Source organism: Chrysoperla carnea, chromosome 4 (assembly GCF_905475395.1).
Source record: "Chrysoperla carnea chromosome 4, inChrCarn1.1, whole genome shotgun sequence".
NCBI lineage: Eukaryota > Metazoa > Arthropoda > Insecta > Neuroptera > Chrysopidae > Chrysoperla > Chrysoperla carnea.
Genome location: NC_058340.1, coordinates 26,615,301 through 26,636,106, shown reverse-complemented (window position 1 = coordinate 26,636,106; position 20,806 = coordinate 26,615,301). Strand labels below are relative to the sequence as shown.

The following is a 20,806-nucleotide window of genomic DNA, read 5'->3' as shown; positions in this document are numbered from 1 at the left end:
TGTTTGAAAGAATCCTAACCTAATTAATGTGAATTACGTCAGAAGCTTCGATCAATTTTGTAGACTAGATACTGGTCTAAATGTATATACATATTATGGATGTGAGCATTTAGTGTATATTACAAGAGCCCTTAATCCCACGATACGCAACCCTAAAATAACAGACTAAAAATACGTTAAAAAAATAAAGTTACAAACATGTATATATATATATATATATATATATATATATATAATATTTGATATGTTTTATAACATCGACATCAATTGATTTCTCATCACATCCGCGTACCATGTCGTGCATACTGACAACCAAAACAGCTAGGAAGAGGGAGATAAAAAAGATTTATATCAAATTTAAATTGAACTATTCATATACATATTTATATGGATGTATGTAGGAGAAAGTTGCTTAGATCTGAAGTAGAATTTTTTTAACTTTATGAAAATTCCAATTAAGTTGGATCAAATTTGCCTGTGTTATCAAAAAAACAAATTTTTTAACTTTATGACATCATCAGAATCCAAAAAATTTAATTTTGCTCCATCACATCCAAATTATATCCAATTTTGATAAACCAAGTATGTAATCCTACTGAATATGAGTCATCTTTTTCAAATTTTCTCTATCACATCCAAATTTTATCCAATTTTGATAAACCATGTATGTAATCCTACTAAATATGGGTCGTTTTTTTCAAATTTGTGATCAAAATTAAACTTGCTCTAATAGGTTTCAAGAATCTGGAGTTCTGGTCTCGGTATTAAGCATATAAGTGATAGCTAGATAAAAATATACATCACAGCTGGAAAGAATGACCCAAAATTAGTGAGTTTCAAAAAAATTTCAATAAAATCGGATCAAATTTGCCTCTGTTCTAAAAAAAAATCGAATTTTTTAATTTTATGAGGTCATCAAAATCCAAAAAATTTAATTTTGCTCTATCACATCCAAATTTTATCCAATTTTGATAAACCAAGTATGTAATCCTACTAAATTTGGGTCATCCTTTTCAAATTTGTGATCAAAATTATCCTAGCTTTAACTGGTTTCAAGAATGGGGAGTCCTAGTCCAGCGTTTTAACTAAGCACATAAATGATATTTATGTGTATTTTAATCTAAGCAATTTTTATCATTTTTTATCATTTTAGGATAAATTTCAAAGGAAGTTATAAGTGAAATGAACGATCATGACAACCTTCTCATATTTACATTGTAAAACTCGTCCCTAGCATCCAACATCATGTTGTCAATTGCAACATATGTGGAAAAATATGTATAAAATGCAAAAGGGCGTTAACTTTCACTTTACTGATGCATACAAATTGATATTTATATATTCATATAGTATTAATTTTCTACATCCGATAATATTACTCGTACAACACATACCTATTCCAATATGAAATTGTTCGTAGCAAAAAAAGTGTACGGGGTTATTTAATTTAATCAGAATTCAATAGCTTTGAATATTTTAAGCTTATATATACATACAGATTAAATTCGAAGTACCTTCCATGTGTATATAAAATATAGTGTAATTTCTAGATCCACAGTAGTCTAGAAATTTTCTTCTAATTTCCTAGATGAAAGCAAACTCGGACTTATATACATCTTATTTTTTGTTCACAGAATTTGATGATGACTCTGAAAATGTTTTTATGTCCTGTTGCAGAACTTTTATATAATAGTATAAAACAAAGTTTTGGATTGCTCGGATACGCTTTTTTGATTTTAAGTTCTAGGAAAAGAAAAAAAACATTTTTCCAAATTTCAAAAAAATATTTTTAAAAATTTGTTGACAGAAATACGAATATGGCAAATTGCAAGGCGATGGTAACGACTATCTAGTTTGATCAAGCTTGCTGGAGCTTGATTTTCCAATTTGGTCGAAAATAAGCGATCCTGCTGCAAGAATAGTAAAACCAAGAGTTTTCATTACTTTCAAGAATTTTCGCTCAATCCCGAATTTTTAATGTAAGAATTTATTCAAGAAGATATAATAATAATAATAAGGTTTAACTTCCGTTGTTTAGACATGTACGTCTATAACAGAGGTCACTCTCATCATTATTTTTAATCTTAGAGTCGGTTACTTCGTTCTTATCCAAGCGACGACTGTGTGATCCAGTTACCGCCCTATTAATTATAATTTATCAGATAAAAAACACTTTCCACTTTTAAAGTTTTTGTAACATATGGGAATATAGAAATGGGAATATTCTTTGTAACATATGGGAATAAAAAAAATTCGTTCGAAATTCACTTCTCCTAAACTGAAAAGTGGGGGGGAGGGAAAGTGAGTGAGGTGTTTTGGGAGCATTTCCGACTTTCCATTGAAATTTCTACAGGGCCTGTAATTTAACACCAATCTCAATGAATTATGTTACTGTACTATAAAACTGGCAAGCTATTCATATAAACTGTAAACTACATACGAACCAATTTTTTATTTTGGTATCATATATATTGAAAATGATTTTAATAAATTCGATATATTTATGTAAATTAAGCGCTATTAAATTGCCTTTAAATTAATAATAGTTTTATTGAAAAATAATACACAAAAAATCTGGCACAACAGAGAAATTGAATCACCTCTTACTACCCAATCTAAATATAAATGAAGCAATTCGAATATATTATTGCATTCTATTACTTGAATAAATAAATGGAAATTTTGTAGAAGTTTTTGCCTGCTTTTGTGAAAATTTATTTAATTTACGTCTGTGTGAATATTACACATAGATATAAGAAGGCAAAAAATTGCTTGTCGCAAAAATTTTTTTACTTGATTTAACTAAATTTATTCTTGCTTCAGGGATAGTTTTTGAGAGAAAGTCGGACTTTCAAGAACCATCTCAAATTTTTAGATGGTATTTAAAGAGCTCATATAAAAAACTAGCTGGGAACTACCCGCTTTGCTGGGCAACATCCCCACTTGCACCCCTCCCTCCACATTTCCTTGCGTTGGATAACAGTTTTGTAATGTACACGTCATGCTCTTTTATTTGATACCCAACTTAGGTATATTTGTAAATATTCGATATTTCCTTCCCACTTTCTCGCTACACCTTTCTACCCTCCGAAGGTTAAAAAAATTTTTAAATGTAATTTAAAACATTCTGACCAAGTTTTGAACTATTAAAAGCCATAATTGGAAAATATGAATTTTTTATTCATGAACACCCCCGCAACCCCCCTTGTGGGTGGAATTTCATAAAATCCGTTCTTAGCTGACCTCTACTTGGCAAAAGGAATATTCCTGCCAAATTTCAAGTCTCTAGGTCTTATAGTTCCAGGGATATCGTGATGAGTGACTATCTATATCTATAGAAAGTCTCCTATATATTTATAGATGATTACTTTAAATAATTTTATGTATTATTTGATTTAAATTACCCGTCAAAGAAGCTGTATATGGCCAAATCAAAATCTTCTATTGGCTTGACTCTCAGTTAAACAATTTTAATATTTACTAATTTCTCACTTGGTCACAAAGTTCAGTTAACAGTTGGGTTTTCAATAAAGAGATAATAGAATGAATAAATTATGATTAAATTATGTATCAGTAATTATAAGAATATTTTTCATAATCATTTTTGGCATGTATTAGGAAGTATCGTAAAATATTTGAAAACATGTTCATGAAATATCATCTAACTGACTTTCTATTTAGAAAATGAACCTATATAAAAATAAAATTATAAAAAGCCTAAAAAGTACAATATAATTACAAAAACTTTTTAATGGAATTTTTCTAGAAAAATAATAATTTCTTATAATATTATCCACCTCAAAAAATATTTATCCTTTAAATCTTCGAAAATTTGTTAAAAACTTTTGTAATGTATCTGTAACATACCTACTAACAGAAGTTTGATACAGTTTTAACTTTATGTAAGACATACGTATATATATGTATATACTACATGTTTAATAATACTTTCTTCTTGAGTAGGAAATCGATATGTTTTTAGTAACTCAGTAACTGTGTGTGTACATTGAACCAAACTAACCAATTTTAATCTTATGAACATAGTTTTAGTAGAACAGATGTAACTTTATAGCGAGAGTTTGTAAAAAAAGGAAAGCAGAAAGATAATTAAATATTTGATATTTTGATGAAGACTTTTAAAGTACTGCGATTACGATATCCTTGTAGTATGCCATATTTTGAAATGGACAATTGTAAGTTTGTATTTCGACAGTAGCAGTTGTCAGTTTCATTTCACAGGATGGTTGATTGTTTCATTGTATGAAACGCGGGTAAAAGCTAGTGTCAGATATTTATATCCAGAATTATCCAGCACTCACTATGATATTTCAAAATATTACAGAAAAATTACAGTCTCTTTGACCGTTCAGATGACAGGCAGTTTTTTGTAAACAAGCTATTTAAACGAATTCTTACACTGCCTTCTGAGATATATTATTTAAGTATATTCAGCTAGTTTTTTGGAAACATGACATCCGTAGATCGACAATCGTACGCACGTTATGAAAAGATAAAAATAAAGAAATACTTCACTTTGAATTTATTCCAAACTACTTGTATATTCGTTTGATAATATTCATCTCGTGAATGTTATCAAATATATAAAACACAAGTAAAGTATCAAAGTTAACTTTTGAAATTATTTCTGATCTTAGAATATAGATATTTATTTCACGATAGGAAAGCAATATATATATTGAGAAATAATATCCATGTAATATGGTATCAAGTAATAGAGTCCGCCCCATGCCCTTAAAAAATATACCCAAGTGACATTCTTTCTGACTAATGCCAATACGATGCAGGAGAGGCAGGCAAACAGTATTGCTTCCAGAACCTATAGTACCTACGGTGTACCATTTAAATCGATGAGTGGGAAAATATTTTAAGGTGACTAAAATACAACAAAATTTTACAAAAAAAAAATTTTAGACACATGTGACTTTGACCTTCAAGAAAAGAAGCGTCAAGAGAAAAAATCACAATAGTTCTTTTTTGCTTAAAATTGTTCAAAAAATACAAACAAGTTTTACTTGGAAAAAATTCACATTTTTGTACTTTGTGCAATCATTTTTAAGACCATTTTTTATCCAATTATTTATCATACTCCTTTCGCAATAAAAATTATAATTTCCAGATAAGTTGTACTGTTGCTCACACCGTGTCAAATTTTTATTTTATAATTTAAGAAAATTCGTAGCGCAGGAGCTGCGTTAACTAAGCGAATTCCCTCAGAGATTGAAAAAAAAAAAAACAACATTTTTCTTACAATCGAATATTGTATTTTTAATTTTTCGAAAAACAAGAAAAAAAAATATTTTGAAAAAATTTAAATTTTTGAACCTTGTGTTTTTCTATTTTCTTCGGAAATTTGCTAAAAATAAATAATTGACTGAGTTAATTACCGAAATATTATGTATATGCAGTGTTGAGTACACAATAGTTGTTTTTTGTACACAATAGTTGTCATGTACGCAAAGAAAGATTAAGAACTTGGGAATAAACTTAGTATATATACCTCGACATATTTTATATACCATTTGTAAACTATTTCGCCTTATGAAATATATGATTTAAAAAGAGTTATTATGAACGTATAAGAGGAAGACGACTGACCGGCAGTCGACTTAAGTTCGCTGTCAGCAAGTATACACACGCAAAGTACGAAGAGTAATTAATTTACATTCTAATCCATCCATACGCTAAAGTTCCAGAATATGGAATGTGCTCGACGTCAGCTATCATTTTGAAATCGAAACTGTTTAAAATATCTGTTACTTGTGACACTTTATCCAATCTGTGGACACTTTATTCATCAAAAATGGTCCTGCAGTTCTGGAGATTGTCCCCAACCAACAAACCCAACAAACAAATTTTATCAAAAATTATCTCTACAATATTTTTATAAAACACAACGTCAATGTTATAAAATCGAAATAGGAAATTCTGTTAATTTTTTCACTGCTATCTTTGTCCAAAAATAACAGAAATGAATTCAAAAAGAATTAATCTTGTTGACCTTCAAAAACATAAAAGAAAACAATAAGTATTTGAAGTAAACAAAATATTCAATCACTTTTGTAAAAATGTTTAACTTAATAAGTGTTGGTATTTGCTTCGGAGGTAAGTTTTTCAAAAAATAGTTTCTTTTAATTCTAACAGACGTCCGTTTATTATTTTAGCTTACGTTTTATAATTTTAATAAACATTTGCATGCATCCTTTTACCGAGTGATCAGTTTAAACGATCAATCCCCTTTTTTCTGAGTAGGTAAAAATTTTGAAAAATATAAATATACATATTGGAATATTTTTAATCAAGCTTATTTTATGAAAAAAAAATTTAGAACCTAATTTTTAAATCAACATCAGCATTTAGTACCTAATTTTCAAATCAACCACTAAATATTTTTGCAGTTATGAAAAGTACATCACTAAAGTGGGCACCAAAATTTTGTCTTAATGTGCGCTCTCATGGGTAAACAATGCTGTTTACGAAAAAATGTTCAAATAAAACTTTCTTTTATTTAATAATGAATATTTTTTACATTTAAACCTTTGTTCTTATCTCTAACGGCTTACAAGATGGGTCCTACGGATCAAAGACTTAATGGATCCTTGTTGCTCATTTAAGAACTCAAACTCACTTTTTACATCTGGAGCTCGCTTTAAAAATTTCAGCTTCAATATCTCTTTTCGTTGTTGAGTTATCGTGATGACGTATAGACGGAGAAACGGAAATAGACTGATTAAGTGATTTTATGAATACCTATACCAAAATTTTGTTCGTATCATCAATATTTCTAAGCGTTAAAAACTATGTACTTCATAATTAATTGTAGAGAGCTTTACTTTGCGGAACTTCATAATTAGACATTTTTGCTTGAAATATACATTTTGTTTTTTTAGTATATTTTATAACATTGTTCAACGGAATCGATTGTCAAGTTGATAAAACTGAAGCTGATTGCGGGTAAGTTACCAATTATAACATATAAAGAAACATTAATGTATTTTAAAGTTCAGAAAGATATCGTTTAAGGATGTATGAGCACGGTAATGGGGATAAAATATTTATTTTCAATTTTTTTATAAATTATAATATGACGGATATAAGACGAAAAGTAAGAATAAAATTTTACGATATCTGGTGTAATTTTTCTGGTTTAATTGTTTAATTATTCAGCTTTCGATATTTCAAAAACCAAGGCACATATCGAAAAATTATATTCTTATTTCATAAAGTATTTCAATAGGATTTCATAAAAGCTTGAGTCGCTCAGTCAAGCGATAAGAACATTTATAATAAACGTCTCAAGCTTTCATCATTACTCATATATTATTTAGGTGGTTGCATAAAAAAAAATACTAGTTTTTGAGTGAAATAAAATCTAAGATCCAGTAATCTAATTAGAAGCTAAAAAACTACAAGATACTATATCGCATGAAACCTGCATCAATAATTCAATAAATTGTAAATTTATTTTATTTTCAGGGAGAATGAAATTTTTTGTAAAAGTTATTCTGATCTAAGACCAAACGGTCTTGCAAGGTCTGATAACCCAAGTTGTATACCCAAGGAGTTAGTATGTCAAACTGAAAAAGTTTATTGCGCCCCTCCCAGCTATTTATACCTTTCAGAAAAATGCAGTTCTATTGTGTGAGTATGCCAGACAAATTTTCAATGTTTGAAGTAATTATTGTATCAAGATCCTGACAGTGGTTGAGCTATTTGATCATTATGACAAAATTTTTGTTGACAATTCTAGTGTGCAGTTTTATTACTCAGTCTGAAGTAATGTCTTGTAATTAATTGACTGAACTTTAAATAGAAAACCTCATTTTTGCATCGGAACAATATCAAATGGGTAGAGGACAAAACTTTCCATCGCAAAAAATAAAAAGCTTGAGTAAAATCTGAAAGTCCTGAAAAAATTAAATTAATAAATAATAAGCAAGCACATATGTCCAACATGTCTCATCAGCTGAATTTGGTTGCATACAAAATGGAGTAGTGAAATGGGGAAGAACTTAAAAACATTAGCCTAGCAAATTTTTTTGACGATGCAAGCTAATTTAAAGCCTTTATTTGGGTTTACTCCTCAGCTGTTTATACATGTCATATTAACATTGATTTTATATTAAATAATTGTTCTAGATGTAACCAAACCCAATATCAATGTGCCTGCGGAGGCTGTATACCTTTATCTTCTAGATGTAATTCTATAGCTGAATGTTTTGATGCTTCAGATGAACAGTTTTGCAAAGACAATCGAGCAACAGTAAAGTGCCCGTAAGTATACCTGTCGAAATTATTAAACTAATGACAATAACTTATCTTATTTTTAGAACAAAGAGGCAGGTATCTTGCCTATCTGGAGAATGTATTAAAAAAAATGGTATATGTGACGGTATTAGGGATTGTAATGATAACTCAGATGAAACATTTTCATTATGCTTTAATAACAGGTACAATTTTTATTGATAATTTTATATAAGCGTGAATAACATAATTATAAAAAATAGGTGTCCCAGCAGTACTTTCAAATGTACTTATGGAGCATGTATTGATTCAGAAGCAGTATGTAATGGAGAACCTGATTGTATTGACTACTCTGATGAATTGCTGCCAGAATGCAAAACCAAGTTAAACGTAACTTCTTCAGATTTAATTTGTGGGTGAGTTTTATGATTCGAGCAGGCAATCTTTAAAAATAATAGATAACCGATTGGTCATGAAAGTCTCCAGTTTTCAAATAGTAGTGACAGATTCGATAATTTTGATAATTTAAACGGTGCAGAACTAGACAAGGTCATTTTTTCGGACAAGTTCCAAAGCCAGAAGATATTCTGTTAATATAATTACAGAAACGATTTTTGGTTCTACAAAACTTTTTCTGAATGATGCCTTGGTTCGTTGAAATGTTTTTTTTTTTAGGAAATATTCACAGACGCTAAATATTTCATTTTTTTAACAAAACAGAAGCCACTAGCGTCAAAATTTAAGAATTACTAAATTTTCATAAAAAATAACAAAACTAAAATATTCAAATCATTTCTGTCTCTCAAATTTGAAAACAGTACAATTTTTTCGATTTGTTCGTATTAGGTAGGAGGTGCCATGTCCATTTTCCAGAGAAAGTTACGGCATTCTTATCTTTTTGCTCATTTAGGGAATACAATTTCAAATGTAACAGTGGTTTATGCATCAAAAAAGAAAAACTATGCGACAGTTTTCTAGATTGTGATGATGGTTCCGACGAAACGTATCGGGCATGTAAGAATAAAACATGTTCCAATAATTTATTTCAATGTGCATATGGAGCTTGTGTTGAATTAGAAGCGCAATGTAATGGAAAAAATGACTGTGTTGATGGCACCGACGAATTTGGCTGTTGTGGGTTTGTTTCTTTATTCAAATATTCTTTATTCTAATACAGACTAGTACAGTAAACTAATGTAAAAATTAATAATAATAATATTTTACTTTATAAACTTAGGAAAGACAAATTCGATTGTTTGGATAGAAACCTGTTTTTCACAAATAAGAATAGATGTATTAAGAAAGAAAAATTGTGTGATGGTATTCGAGATTGTGATAATGGATTGGACGAAATGGATTCTCAATGCAAAAATAAAACTCGAGGGTGAGTTTCTTACTTATAAAATTAAATAATAATGATTTTGAAATAACAGTCGGAAAACCAGATGTTATTTCCCAGATCAACCAGACAATGGCGTTGTGAAGACATCTTTGGGAATGATACCGCAACCAAATAAACCTGCTGAAAATGGAACTATTTTATTTTATACCTGTAATGAGGGCTACTCTTTAGATACAACATCTCAAGCAGTGGTATGTGTGCAAGATAGCTGGACAGTTTATCCATTACCAGCTTGCTTAAGTAAGGCTTCTTCGAACTATTATTTAAAACATCATTGTCTTTAAAATTACTGGTTTTGTTTTCAGAAAAATGTACAGTATTAAAGTCTCCAAAACATGAAATTGAGTGCAGACATGATGGTAAGGTAATCTCATGTGAGAGAGCCTTGGAAGGTACTGTAGCGAATATTAAATGCAAAGATGCTTTTGAAATTGAAAATTTTATTTACCAACCATACAGTGGAATCCAATGTACTAAGAACGGAAACTGGTCAAATGATTTGTTTGATTGTAGTCCAGGTAATGCTTACTTTCAAATTTGAAAATAATTATATTTTTGGGTTCATTTCCCTACATTATTAATATTTTTTATTTTCATAAGAATGTGGTACATTAACACCAAAAGGACAAGCTTTAGTAATTAAAGGATACACTGCAGCAGAAATTGAATTTCCATGGCATGCTGGTGTGTATAAGATTGATGATTCTAAAGGAAAGAAGTATTATGAACAAATTTGTGGTGGTACATTAATATCCGAAAAAATTATTATATCAGGTAGCTATGACGGTAAAAACAATTTAAAAAATCGTTTCGAATCACAGAAATAATTTTTAGCTGCACACTGTTTTTGGGATTTTAACCACAACAAACCAAATGTAGATACTGAAAAATATGCAGTTGCTGTCGGTAAATTTTATCGATCTTGGAACAGTACCAAAGACAAAAAATATACTCAGCATAGAATGGTAATATAAATTTTGAATTTTTTTTTAAATATTTGTTTGGATTAATTGAAATGTCTGTTCCAGTTACAACGAATTGTCTTACCAAGAAGATTTCGAGCCGAAGGAAGTAGTTTCGCTAATGATATAGCAGTTTTAATAGTGAAAGATATCATACAACTTACATCAAGAGTTCGACCAATTTGTGTTGATTGGGGAAATGAATTGACCAAAACTCTTTTGAAATCAGGCGCACTTGGCACAGTAAGTTATTTAGTTCTAAGAAACTGTCATTCAAAACTTACATTACCTTTTTTTAGGTTGCCGGTTGGGGCTTAACTGAGGAATTTGGAAATGCTGCAGAAGAGCTGCAAGCTGTTAGAATGCCTTACGTTGAGGAAGATGTATGCGTTAATAGTCTACCAAAAACGTTTACAACTTACATTACAAATGATAAAATTTGTGCTGGTTACAATAATGGTAAATAAACATAGCAGCAAACTAATTTTCAGGGTCTAATTCATGCGTTTAATTTTAGGTACAACTGTTTGTACTGGAGATAGTGGAGGTGGTTTAGCGTTCAATAAAAATAATAGATATTTCTTACAAGGAATTGTAAGCATATCTCCAGCAAAAGGCACAACTTGTGATTCATATCAATATGTGGCATTTACCAGTGTTAGTCAACATTTGGATTTTATCATGGAAATTGAAAGAGAAAATCATTAATATACCAGTACCAACTATATAATAATAGTTTGATCAATAAATAAACGAAAAAAAGTAATTTTTTTTATATAAAAGTAGCTATTGTCAGCAATTATTTATAAACAAATCTTACAATTTGGTATCAACCCGCCCTAAAACTTTTAAACATAACTAAAAAATTCAGTATAAAAATACCATCTATCAAGAAATAGTCTCTCCTTAGAGTACAATTGTTCCTGTATACTATCGTGGAAGACCCTAAATTTCAAGGTCAAATTCAATATGTCTAAAAAAAGTCTCCGTTAATTGGTTTTTAAAAATATCCTAAGTTTTAGTCACCTGATAAGATTTTTCCACTTTATCGATTAAAAAATGGTCCACTCTGTAGAAGAGAACTACGTACCAAAAGTATTATTTTTTAACTTAAATGTATTTTATTCGTTTTTGAACTGTCAAAACTGTTCTTGTGTTTAATTTAAAACTTTACATATAAAAAATATAAAGAAAAGAAACACATGAAAGAATAATAAAAATATTGAACTTTCATTGAAATTTTATGTTTTATAAGCCTCTTGTGGCTTATAAATTTTATAAGTATTTTATAAAATTTAAGTTTTTTTGTTCTTGACTATTTTAGAACAAAAACCTTGAGAGCATAGATTTTCAAAAAGATTAACGAACTTCTAACTTCAAAAAAAAATAAAATAAAAATCTCTTGAGCCACAAAGCTCCATCACTTAAATCATATTCCTCATAAGAAGCTTATTATTGTAGGTCTATATTTAAATAAGATTTTATTATTTTGATGTACTACTCGCATCACTGAATGTTTTACTGTATGTTTTTTAAGGTATTTACTGTATGTTTTTTAAGGATTACTCCGGAATCCTTAAAAACAATTCCGATAATTTTTCAAAATGTTTCTATTTGTATATTATTTAAAATCAGAAACATTTCAGAGGGGAAATAATCTAGAAGGAGAAAGGCAATGTCCCGACTGATATATCGACTAATGTTACTAATATCGACCGTGTGCTACTCCTGACACGTAAACCAATCTATGGACACCTCATTTATCAAAAATGGTCCAGTAGTTCTGAAGCCCTTTCATGCAAAAAAAAAGTATATTCCAGATTAAGGAGCAAAAGAAAAGAATGTCTCAGGTCTCACGAGATTCTTAACTTATTTCCGTGGTGTGTTTACTATTTTCCGGCTCGACGAAAGCGGCCACTTCGCGTTCGTTTAGAACAGCGGAACAAAAGTTAACAATTTCCACCCGGAGGGAAGAAAATTGTATCTCTTTACAATTTTTTTATTTAACACAACGGATACGTCATTGTTATAAAATTATAATGGGAAATTCCGTTAATTTGTTTACTAATGATTTTGTTAAAAAATAAAAGAAATAAGAGGTCAATCTTAATTCAAGTACAATAAATCTTGTCGACCTTCAAAAACGTAAAGAAACATCATATATTTGCAACTAAGAAAATATTCAATCATTTTGTTGTAAAATGTTTAACTTAATAAGTGTTGGTGTTTGCTTTGTAGGTAAGTTTTTCTTAAAAAAATTCATCTAATTCAGACTTGCATTTCTTATTTATGCTTATTTTTTATAATTCTAAAAGATAGTTGCCTGTATCTCTTTATATCGGGTGATCAGTTTTTAGCGACCCACCCCCTTTTTCTGAAAAGGCGAAATTTTGAAAAAATTAAAGAAACATGCTTAGCTATTTTACTTTAAGCGAAAGAAATGTATTTTTCTCAGCTATGATTTTTGCAGATACAGCATCGCGCATTTGATTTTCAAATGGTTCTGCGTGCCTGTTTATTTGCTACACCTACACCAAAATTTTTTTTCGTAACCTCAATATCTTTAGGCGTTACAAACTTTGGACTCAACTTAGTAAACCTTGATAAATATTATATATATACAAGGTATAAAAAGTATTTGACCTTCGCAGCGACAGAGGATTTCATGACGCAAAAAAAAGCAAGACTTTTTTCTTGTACAAAAAATTCTTGCGGCTTAATAAAATTATATTCATGGAAAATAATTCTTTCTATGATGAACAAATTGCAAATAAAAGCAATTTTAACGTTTCCAATTCTAAAAACACTTAAGAATTAATGGATATAAATTCTTTTTTAATTAAAAAAAATCTTTGGACTAGGTGAAAAAATAATTGGGACCTACTTCTATAGTAAGAAAACCTACGTCTCACTAACAAATACTTTTTTAAGTAGGTAAATGCTTACCTCATGAATAAAAAAAGTCACATTAACAAAGTTCAATGATGATGCAATCAATTTTTTGAGCGTGTGCCTGGGGACTCCTAATTCATAACATTTGTTCTTGCCGTGATAAAATGTGTGTCGTTGACTTAATATAAAAAAATGAATTTCTTTGTTTGAAATATAATTTTTTTTAATAGTTTTTTTTATAACTTTATTCAATGGAATCGATTGTCAAGCTGAAGAAACTGAAGCTGACTGCGGGTAAGTTATCAATTGCAAAGTATAATCAAACAACAATTTATTTCAAAGTTCAGAAAGTTATCGTTTAAATTGATGGGAAAAAATTGGAAACCATAAAATTGCTTCAAAGTAGTTGAAGATGGTTTAAAATTTTATACGAGATGAAATGGCAGCTTTCATAGAAAGGGTAGTGGGCGATGAAGTTCGTTCTGAAAAATGGAACGGCGAATCGATTGCATTTCAATTGTATAGGGCTTAAGCACCTTAGGGCTTAAGCAAAAATTAACGCTTGCCTACCTTAAAGGAAAGTTAGAAGTAAAAAGTACTTTTAAAATTCAAACTTATATTGTACTAAAAAGTTAAAAATAAATTATTGATGATTACTGTTTGCCTTAAACATTTAGAGCTCCTTAAGCTTTTATCATTACTGGCATATTAGTTTGTATAAAAAAAATTATTAATTTTTGAGTGCAATAAAAGCTTTAAGCCACACTTTCTAATCAGAAGCTTAAAAACTACCATTCCTGTAAGAATCTCTCATGAAACGTAAGCCGATAATTTAATATATTGTTCATTTATTTTATTTTTAGGGAGAATGAAATTTATTGTAAAAGTTTTTCTGATCTAAGAGGAGAATGGGTATTTGATACCCATTGTATACCCAAAGAGTTAGTTTGTCAAACTGAATTTATTTTCTGCGTCCTTAACAGTTATACATCCCTTACAGAAAAATGCAGTTCTATTGTGTGAGTATGCCACGCAAATTTTCAATTTTTATCAAGTAACAGTGGTATGAAGATCATGACAGTGGTTGACCTATTTGATCATCATGACCACAATTTTTTTAAATGTGAGATTTGCGAGTTATTTATATTATCTGAATGTAATGTATTCTTGAAAATGATTGAGCTCTCGATATAAAACCTCATTTTTCACATCAGAATAATGGTAAATGAATAGAGGACAAAATTTAACATCGAAACACATAAAAAGCTCCCGGGGTTAAGTTAAATTCTAAATAAAATTAATAATAAAGTTTAAACAAGCAGATGTGTCCAATATCTCTCATCGGCAAAATTCGATTGCAAACAAAATGTGATAGTAAAATGGGAAGATTTTATCAAAACATTAGCCTAGCAAATTTTTTGACTATGGGACTTTGCTAACTTATTTAAAGCCTTAATTCAGTTCTATCCTCCGACCATTTATACATGCTATAATAAAATTGATTTTAATTAAAGTAATCGTTCTAGATGTAACCAAACTCAATATCAATGTGCCAGTGGAGGTTGTATACCTTTTACTTCCTTATGTAATTCTGTTGACGATTGTTTTGATAATTCTGATGAAATGCTATGCGAAGACAGCCGAGTTACAGTAAAGTGCCCGTAAGTATGTCAGTCAAAATTATTGAATGAATGAAATTAACTTATCTTATTTTTAGAACAAAAAGGCAAGTTTCGTGTTTATCTGGACAATGTATTAATAAAAATGGAATATGTGACGGTATTAAGGATTGTGATGATAATTCAGACGAAACATTTTCATCATGCGCTAATATCAGGTACAATTTTTATACCCTGTTAGAAATGTCATACATATCAAGGTATAATATGTTTAGTCCCAAGATTGTACCGTTTAAAAATGTTGATGCCAAATGAGCAAGTTCGTAAATGAGCAACATAGACCAATTAAGTCTTAGATCCGCAGGACCCATCTTGTAAATTGTTGTAATAAGTTTAACAAAAATTTAGTTATAAAAAATGTGGCTTAGAAAAAAATAAACAACTTTTGTTTAAAACAACTTTTGTTTTTTTCGTAAACATCACTGTTTGTTTACTCGTGAGATGTAAATTAGGGCAAAACTTTGAGGGAGCTAAAAGGTTGCCATAATTGTGTTGATTTTTTAAACTCTTCTAATTTATAAAAAATAATTCAGGTAATAACAGTCAACACTGTCGATACAGGATATTTCAACAATTCACTTAGTCAATTGTTTGTTATCACTTGTTATTGATAATCTTATACAAGCGTGAATAACATAATTTTAAAAAATAGGTGTCCCAGCGGTACTTTCAAATGTACATATGGAGCATGTATTGATTCAGAAGCAGTATGTAATGGAGAACCTGATTGTGTTGATTACTCTGATGAATTGCTGCCAGAATGCAAAACGAAGTTAAACGTAACTTTGTCAGATTTAATTTGTGGGTGAGTTTGTAGGTTCGAGAGAGAGAGAGAGAGAGTTATGAAAAACACTATTTAAACGTAAGGAACCATCATGTGTATATAAAGCATGTAAAAGACCATAAAAGAGCCTCCAGTATTCAAATACGAGTGGCAAATTCAATAAATACGATTGTTTTTTTGCCGAAGATTTAAAAAAATGAACGTGGCAGAATCAGATAGGATAAACTTTTTGGATAACTTACGGAGCAAAAAAAAGTTTCGTGAATGTAATTACAAAAACGATTTTTGTTCCACATAACTTTTCGGTGGACAGATTTGGAAATCACAATTATTATTCTTTCATCCCATTTTAACTGTTTTATTTTAAGAAATATTCCCAGAGGTTAAATATTTCAGTTTCTTACAAGGAAAAAAATACCACCATCAAAAAATCTCAAAACTAAATTATAAAAATTATAATTTTTGTCTATCAAATTCGAAGATTGTATTATTGTTTGACTTCTTGATAATAAGAGGAAGATGTATGTCCATTTCCCCAGAGAAAGATACCAACTGACGATTTTCTTTTTTTTTTACTCACTTTAGCGAAAACAATTTCAAATGCAACACTGGTTTATGCATCAAAAAAGAAAAACTATGCGATAGCATTCGAGATTGTGATGATGGATCCGACGAAACGTATCAGGAATGTAAGAATAAAACATGTCCCCGAAATTTATTTCAATGTGCATATGGAGCTTGTATTGAAAAGGAAGCGCAATGTAATGGAAAAAATGACTGTGTTGATGGCACTGACGAATTTGGCTGTTGTGGGTGCGTTAAAGAGAATTAAAAATTTCTTACACATTTAAAAGTGGAGGTACACAGGGTGTAAAAGTCATTTTGATAGAAATCCCATAAAAATCACCACTTGATAGTAGAATATGTTATACGGAGCTGTTGATGATAATTCACACAAACTGCAGATGTGAATTATCAAACGCTTTTCTACTTAAGGTAGTACCAGCATGAAATCACTTTTCGACAGATTTGGCCGAATTTTTTTTCTCGGGTTTATAATAGCTTTATTTATGAATTCCTAAAATTTCATAATTTTTGACCGTTTAGATCGCGAGATATTTAAAGACAAAGTTCGCGATTTTGAGGTTCATGTCCCATTTAAAGCATGTAAAATGTCCGGTCTCTCCAACTATTTTTTATGATATTATTATATTTTGAAGAAAAAGTAGAAAAAAATGTTTATACAATACAATTCTAAAAAAAAAATTTAGAAATTAATTTTCACTTTCGAGATATTAATTTTGACGTAAATTGATCGAAATTGGGACGTTGGCATAATTATTTCCCATTTTAAACGGTCAAAATTTCTGAAACTTTGGGAATTAATAGTAAGCATTATTAAATTCTTAAATTTAATTTTTCGTTAAATTCTGTCGAAAAAAAAATTGTACCATTGCTTTAACATAGAAACTGCAAATACCATGCTGGAACATCCTTAAAGTGAGTCATACAAATGTGAAAATTAATAATAATAACATTTTACTTTGTAAACTTAGGAAAGATGAATTTGATTGTTTGGATAGAAACCAGTATTTCACACATGCAAAAAGGTGTATTGGCAGAGAAAAATTGTGCGATGGTGTTCGAGATTGTGATAATGGATTGGACGAAATGGATTCTCAATGCAAAAATAAAACTCGTGGGTGAGTTTCTTACTTATAAAATTAAATAATAATGAATTTCAAATAATGGTCAAAAAACCAGATGTATTGTCCCTGATCAAGCAGACAATGGCGTTGTAAAGACATCTTTGGGAATGATACCTCAACCAAATAAACCTGCTGAAAATGGAACTATTTTATTTTATACCTGTAATGAGGGATACTCTTTAGATACAACATCTCAAGCAGTGGTATGTGTGCAAGATAGCTGGACAGTTTATCCATTACCATCTTGCTTAAGTAAGGCTTTATTCGAATTATTATTTAAAACATCATAGGCTTTGAAATAATTGTTTTTATTTTCAGAAAAATGTTCAGTATTAGCGTCTCCAAAACATGAAATTGAGTGCAGACATGATGGTAAGATAATTTCATGTGAGAAAGCCTTGGAAGGTACTGTAGCGAATATTAAATGCAAAGATGCTTTTGAAATTGAAAATTTTATTTACCAACCATACAGTGGAATTCATTGTACTAAGAATGGGAACTGGTCGAATGAGTTGTTTGATTGTAGTCCAGGTAATACTTACTTTCAAATTTGGAAATTTGTTTTTTTTTTTGTCTCCCAACCTTTTTTTCATAACAAGAAAAACAGACAGCATATCTACTACTAGAAGACAAATTGAAGCCGGCAGGTTAAAATATTGCCTCGTGAAAATAACACCATAGCTTTAATTTCAAAATTTATGTTTTGCTGAAATTTTTCAAAAATTTAAATTGAAAAAACTATTCTGGTTAAGTTAAAGTCGACAATATTCTTACAAACCTTCAAGTGATAATTGAACCCTAAAAGATTTTTTTGGTAATACAAACAATTTCGAAAATTGTTTGTATTATTAAGAAAATCGAGTTTATGGAATTTTCATAACTGTTTTTTTCTTAATATGCCTACGTGTTTTTGCTGAATATACCTAAAATATCCAATTTCCATTTTCGATTGACAGACTAATGAAAAATAAGAGCAATTCCTTTCATCCTTCAAATATGTTAAAAATGTGCCAAACTTGACTTGGAATGACAAAGTGGATTAAAATAATCCCTTTTTCTGGAAAATTTTCTTACATTATTATCATTTTTTGTTTTCACAAGAATGTGGTACATTAACACCAAAAGTACAAGCTTTAGTAATTAAAGGATATACTCCAGCAGATATTGAATTTCCATGGCATGCTGGTATCTATAAGATTGATGATTCTAAAGGAAAGAAGTATTATGAACAAATTTGTGGTGGTACATTAATATCCGAAAAAATTATTATATCAGGTAGTTTTGACGGTAAAAACAATTTAAAAAATCACTTCGAATCACAGAAATAATTTTTAGCTGCACACTGTTTTTGGGATTTTAACCACAACAAACCAAATGTAGATACTGAAAAATATGCAGTTGCTGTCGGTAAATTTTATCGATCTTGGAACAGCACTAAAGACAAAAAATATACTCAGCATAGAATGGTAATAAAAAATATTGAAGTATTAAAAATTTTTTTAACACTTGTTTGAATTAATTGAAATGTCTGTTCCAGTTACAACGTATATTCTTACCAAGAAGATTTCGAGCCGAAGGAAGTAGTTTCGCTAATGATATTGCAATTTTAATAGTGAAAGATATCATTCAACTTACATCAAGAGTTCGACCTATTTGTGTTGATTGGGGAAATGAATTGACCAAAACTCTTTTGAAACCAGGCGCACTTGGCACAGTAAATTATTTAGTCTTAAGAAACATTCATTCAAAAGTTATGGATTATACATAATATTTTTTTAGGTTGCCGGCTGGGGCTTAACTCAGGAATTTGGACATACTGCAGATGAGCTACAAGCTGTTAGAATGCCTTACGTTGAGGAAGATGTGTGCGTTGATAGTTTACCTGAATCATTTAAAACTTTCATTACAAATGATAAAATTTGTGCTGGTTACAATAATGGTAAATAAACATAGCTGCAAATTAATTTTCAGGTTCTAATTCGTGCGTTAAATTTTAGGAACAAGTGTATGTACTGGAGATAGTGGAGGTGGTTTAGCCTTCAATAAAAATAATAGATATTTCTTACAAGGAGTTGTAAGCATATCTCCAGCAAAAGGCACAACTTGTGATTCGTATCAATATGTGGCATTCACTAGTGTCAGTCATCATTTGGACTTTATCATGGAAATTGAAAGAGAAACTCGTTAATAACTTATCCTGCTAATTATTTTGTGCCAATAAACGAACGACAAAAAAAGCAATTTCTTTGTATAGCAATTATATCAGCAACCACAATTATTAAAGAAAATTTACAATTAGTTAACAATTTCAATTAAAAATTGATACCATTTTGTTACTTTTCAATTTTACAATCAATTAACGATAATAAAACCGATGGAACTTTCCTATTCAAATATGTTATAAGACTTATTTATCATTTTTCAACAATTTTTGTTATCATCTACTACTAATACAACGCAATAAAATAAAAATAAAAATTTAATAACAAATATAATATTAATGTCATATAAAATGGAATGACCTTTTTTGCATCCGTTTTTATTCAGCAAAAAATTACACAATAATAATAACGTATATACACGATTTTGTCGTTTATGACATGTTAACCATATTTCAAAATTGTGAAATAAAGTAAATGAATATGTACTGACAATACCATTTATTACTATTTTGACAATAAAAATATATTTATTTGATAGATTTTTTAGTTTTTAGTATCACAAAAAAAAATCTAATTTTGATTAGGTTTGATCTGTATTTATTATTTTTTGTTTGGTATATTCACGTGCCATTTTTATTGGATGGGTATGTAATTGACTGTTCTTCCTCTATTCAATATTAAATATTAACAATCGTATCTGAAATCAATAAAAGTACGAAGAAACTAGGAAAAGTAGATTTTCTCGATTTTTTCAAAAGGGCACGAACCCCATAAAAAATTGCAAAAAATCGAGAAATTTGGTAAATCAAATATTGAGGGATGTTTTAGGATCGAACAGAGGAAGACATTCTGATTAGTAAAAATTTAAAATACTTACGTGGTTTGAAAATATTTGGCTCTTAACTCGGTTCTGAAGTATCTGTATACAGATATAATTATTTACAATTTATTTAT

At 29.5% G+C, this 20,806-nt stretch overlaps 1 protein-coding gene across 1 annotated transcript; it reads left to right on the top strand.

Annotated features, from left to right (window-relative positions):
- The first annotated feature begins 6,086 nt into the window (after nt 1-6,086).
- Nucleotides 6,087-19,988, top strand: LOC123298640 (low-density lipoprotein receptor-related protein 2-like). Its single transcript, XM_044880732.1, has 30 exons — nt 6,087-6,123; nt 6,909-6,972; nt 7,495-7,659; nt 8,158-8,292; nt 8,349-8,468; nt 8,526-8,678; nt 9,173-9,400; nt 9,500-9,646; nt 9,696-9,904; nt 9,970-10,182; nt 10,265-10,438; nt 10,499-10,629; nt 10,693-10,869; nt 10,926-11,085; nt 11,144-11,320; nt 12,802-12,864; nt 13,749-13,812; nt 14,382-14,537; nt 15,045-15,179; nt 15,236-15,355; nt 15,850-16,002; nt 16,567-16,794; nt 17,538-17,684; nt 17,734-17,942; nt 18,009-18,221; nt 18,792-18,965; nt 19,026-19,156; nt 19,228-19,404; nt 19,470-19,629; nt 19,688-19,988. The coding sequence occupies exons 1-30, from the start codon at nt 6,087-6,089 to the stop codon at nt 19,876-19,878; spliced, it is 4,611 nt and encodes a 1,536-aa protein (XP_044736667.1). The 3' UTR covers nt 19,879-19,988.
- Nucleotides 19,989-20,806: the final 818 nt, after the last annotated feature.

Bases quoted from the DNA above. Each gene is read 5' to 3' on its own strand.
- LOC123298640 (XM_044880732.1), top strand. From the start codon at position 6,087: ATGTTTAACTTAATAAGTGTTGGTATTTGCTTCGGAG. The intron at 14,538-15,044 runs GTGAGTATGCCA...TAATCGTTCTAG, and splicing joins GAAAAATGCAGTTCTATTGT to ATGTAACCAAACTCAATATC. The intron at 15,180-15,235 runs GTAAGTATGTCA...TCTTATTTTTAG, and splicing joins CGAGTTACAGTAAAGTGCCC to AACAAAAAGGCAAGTTTCGT.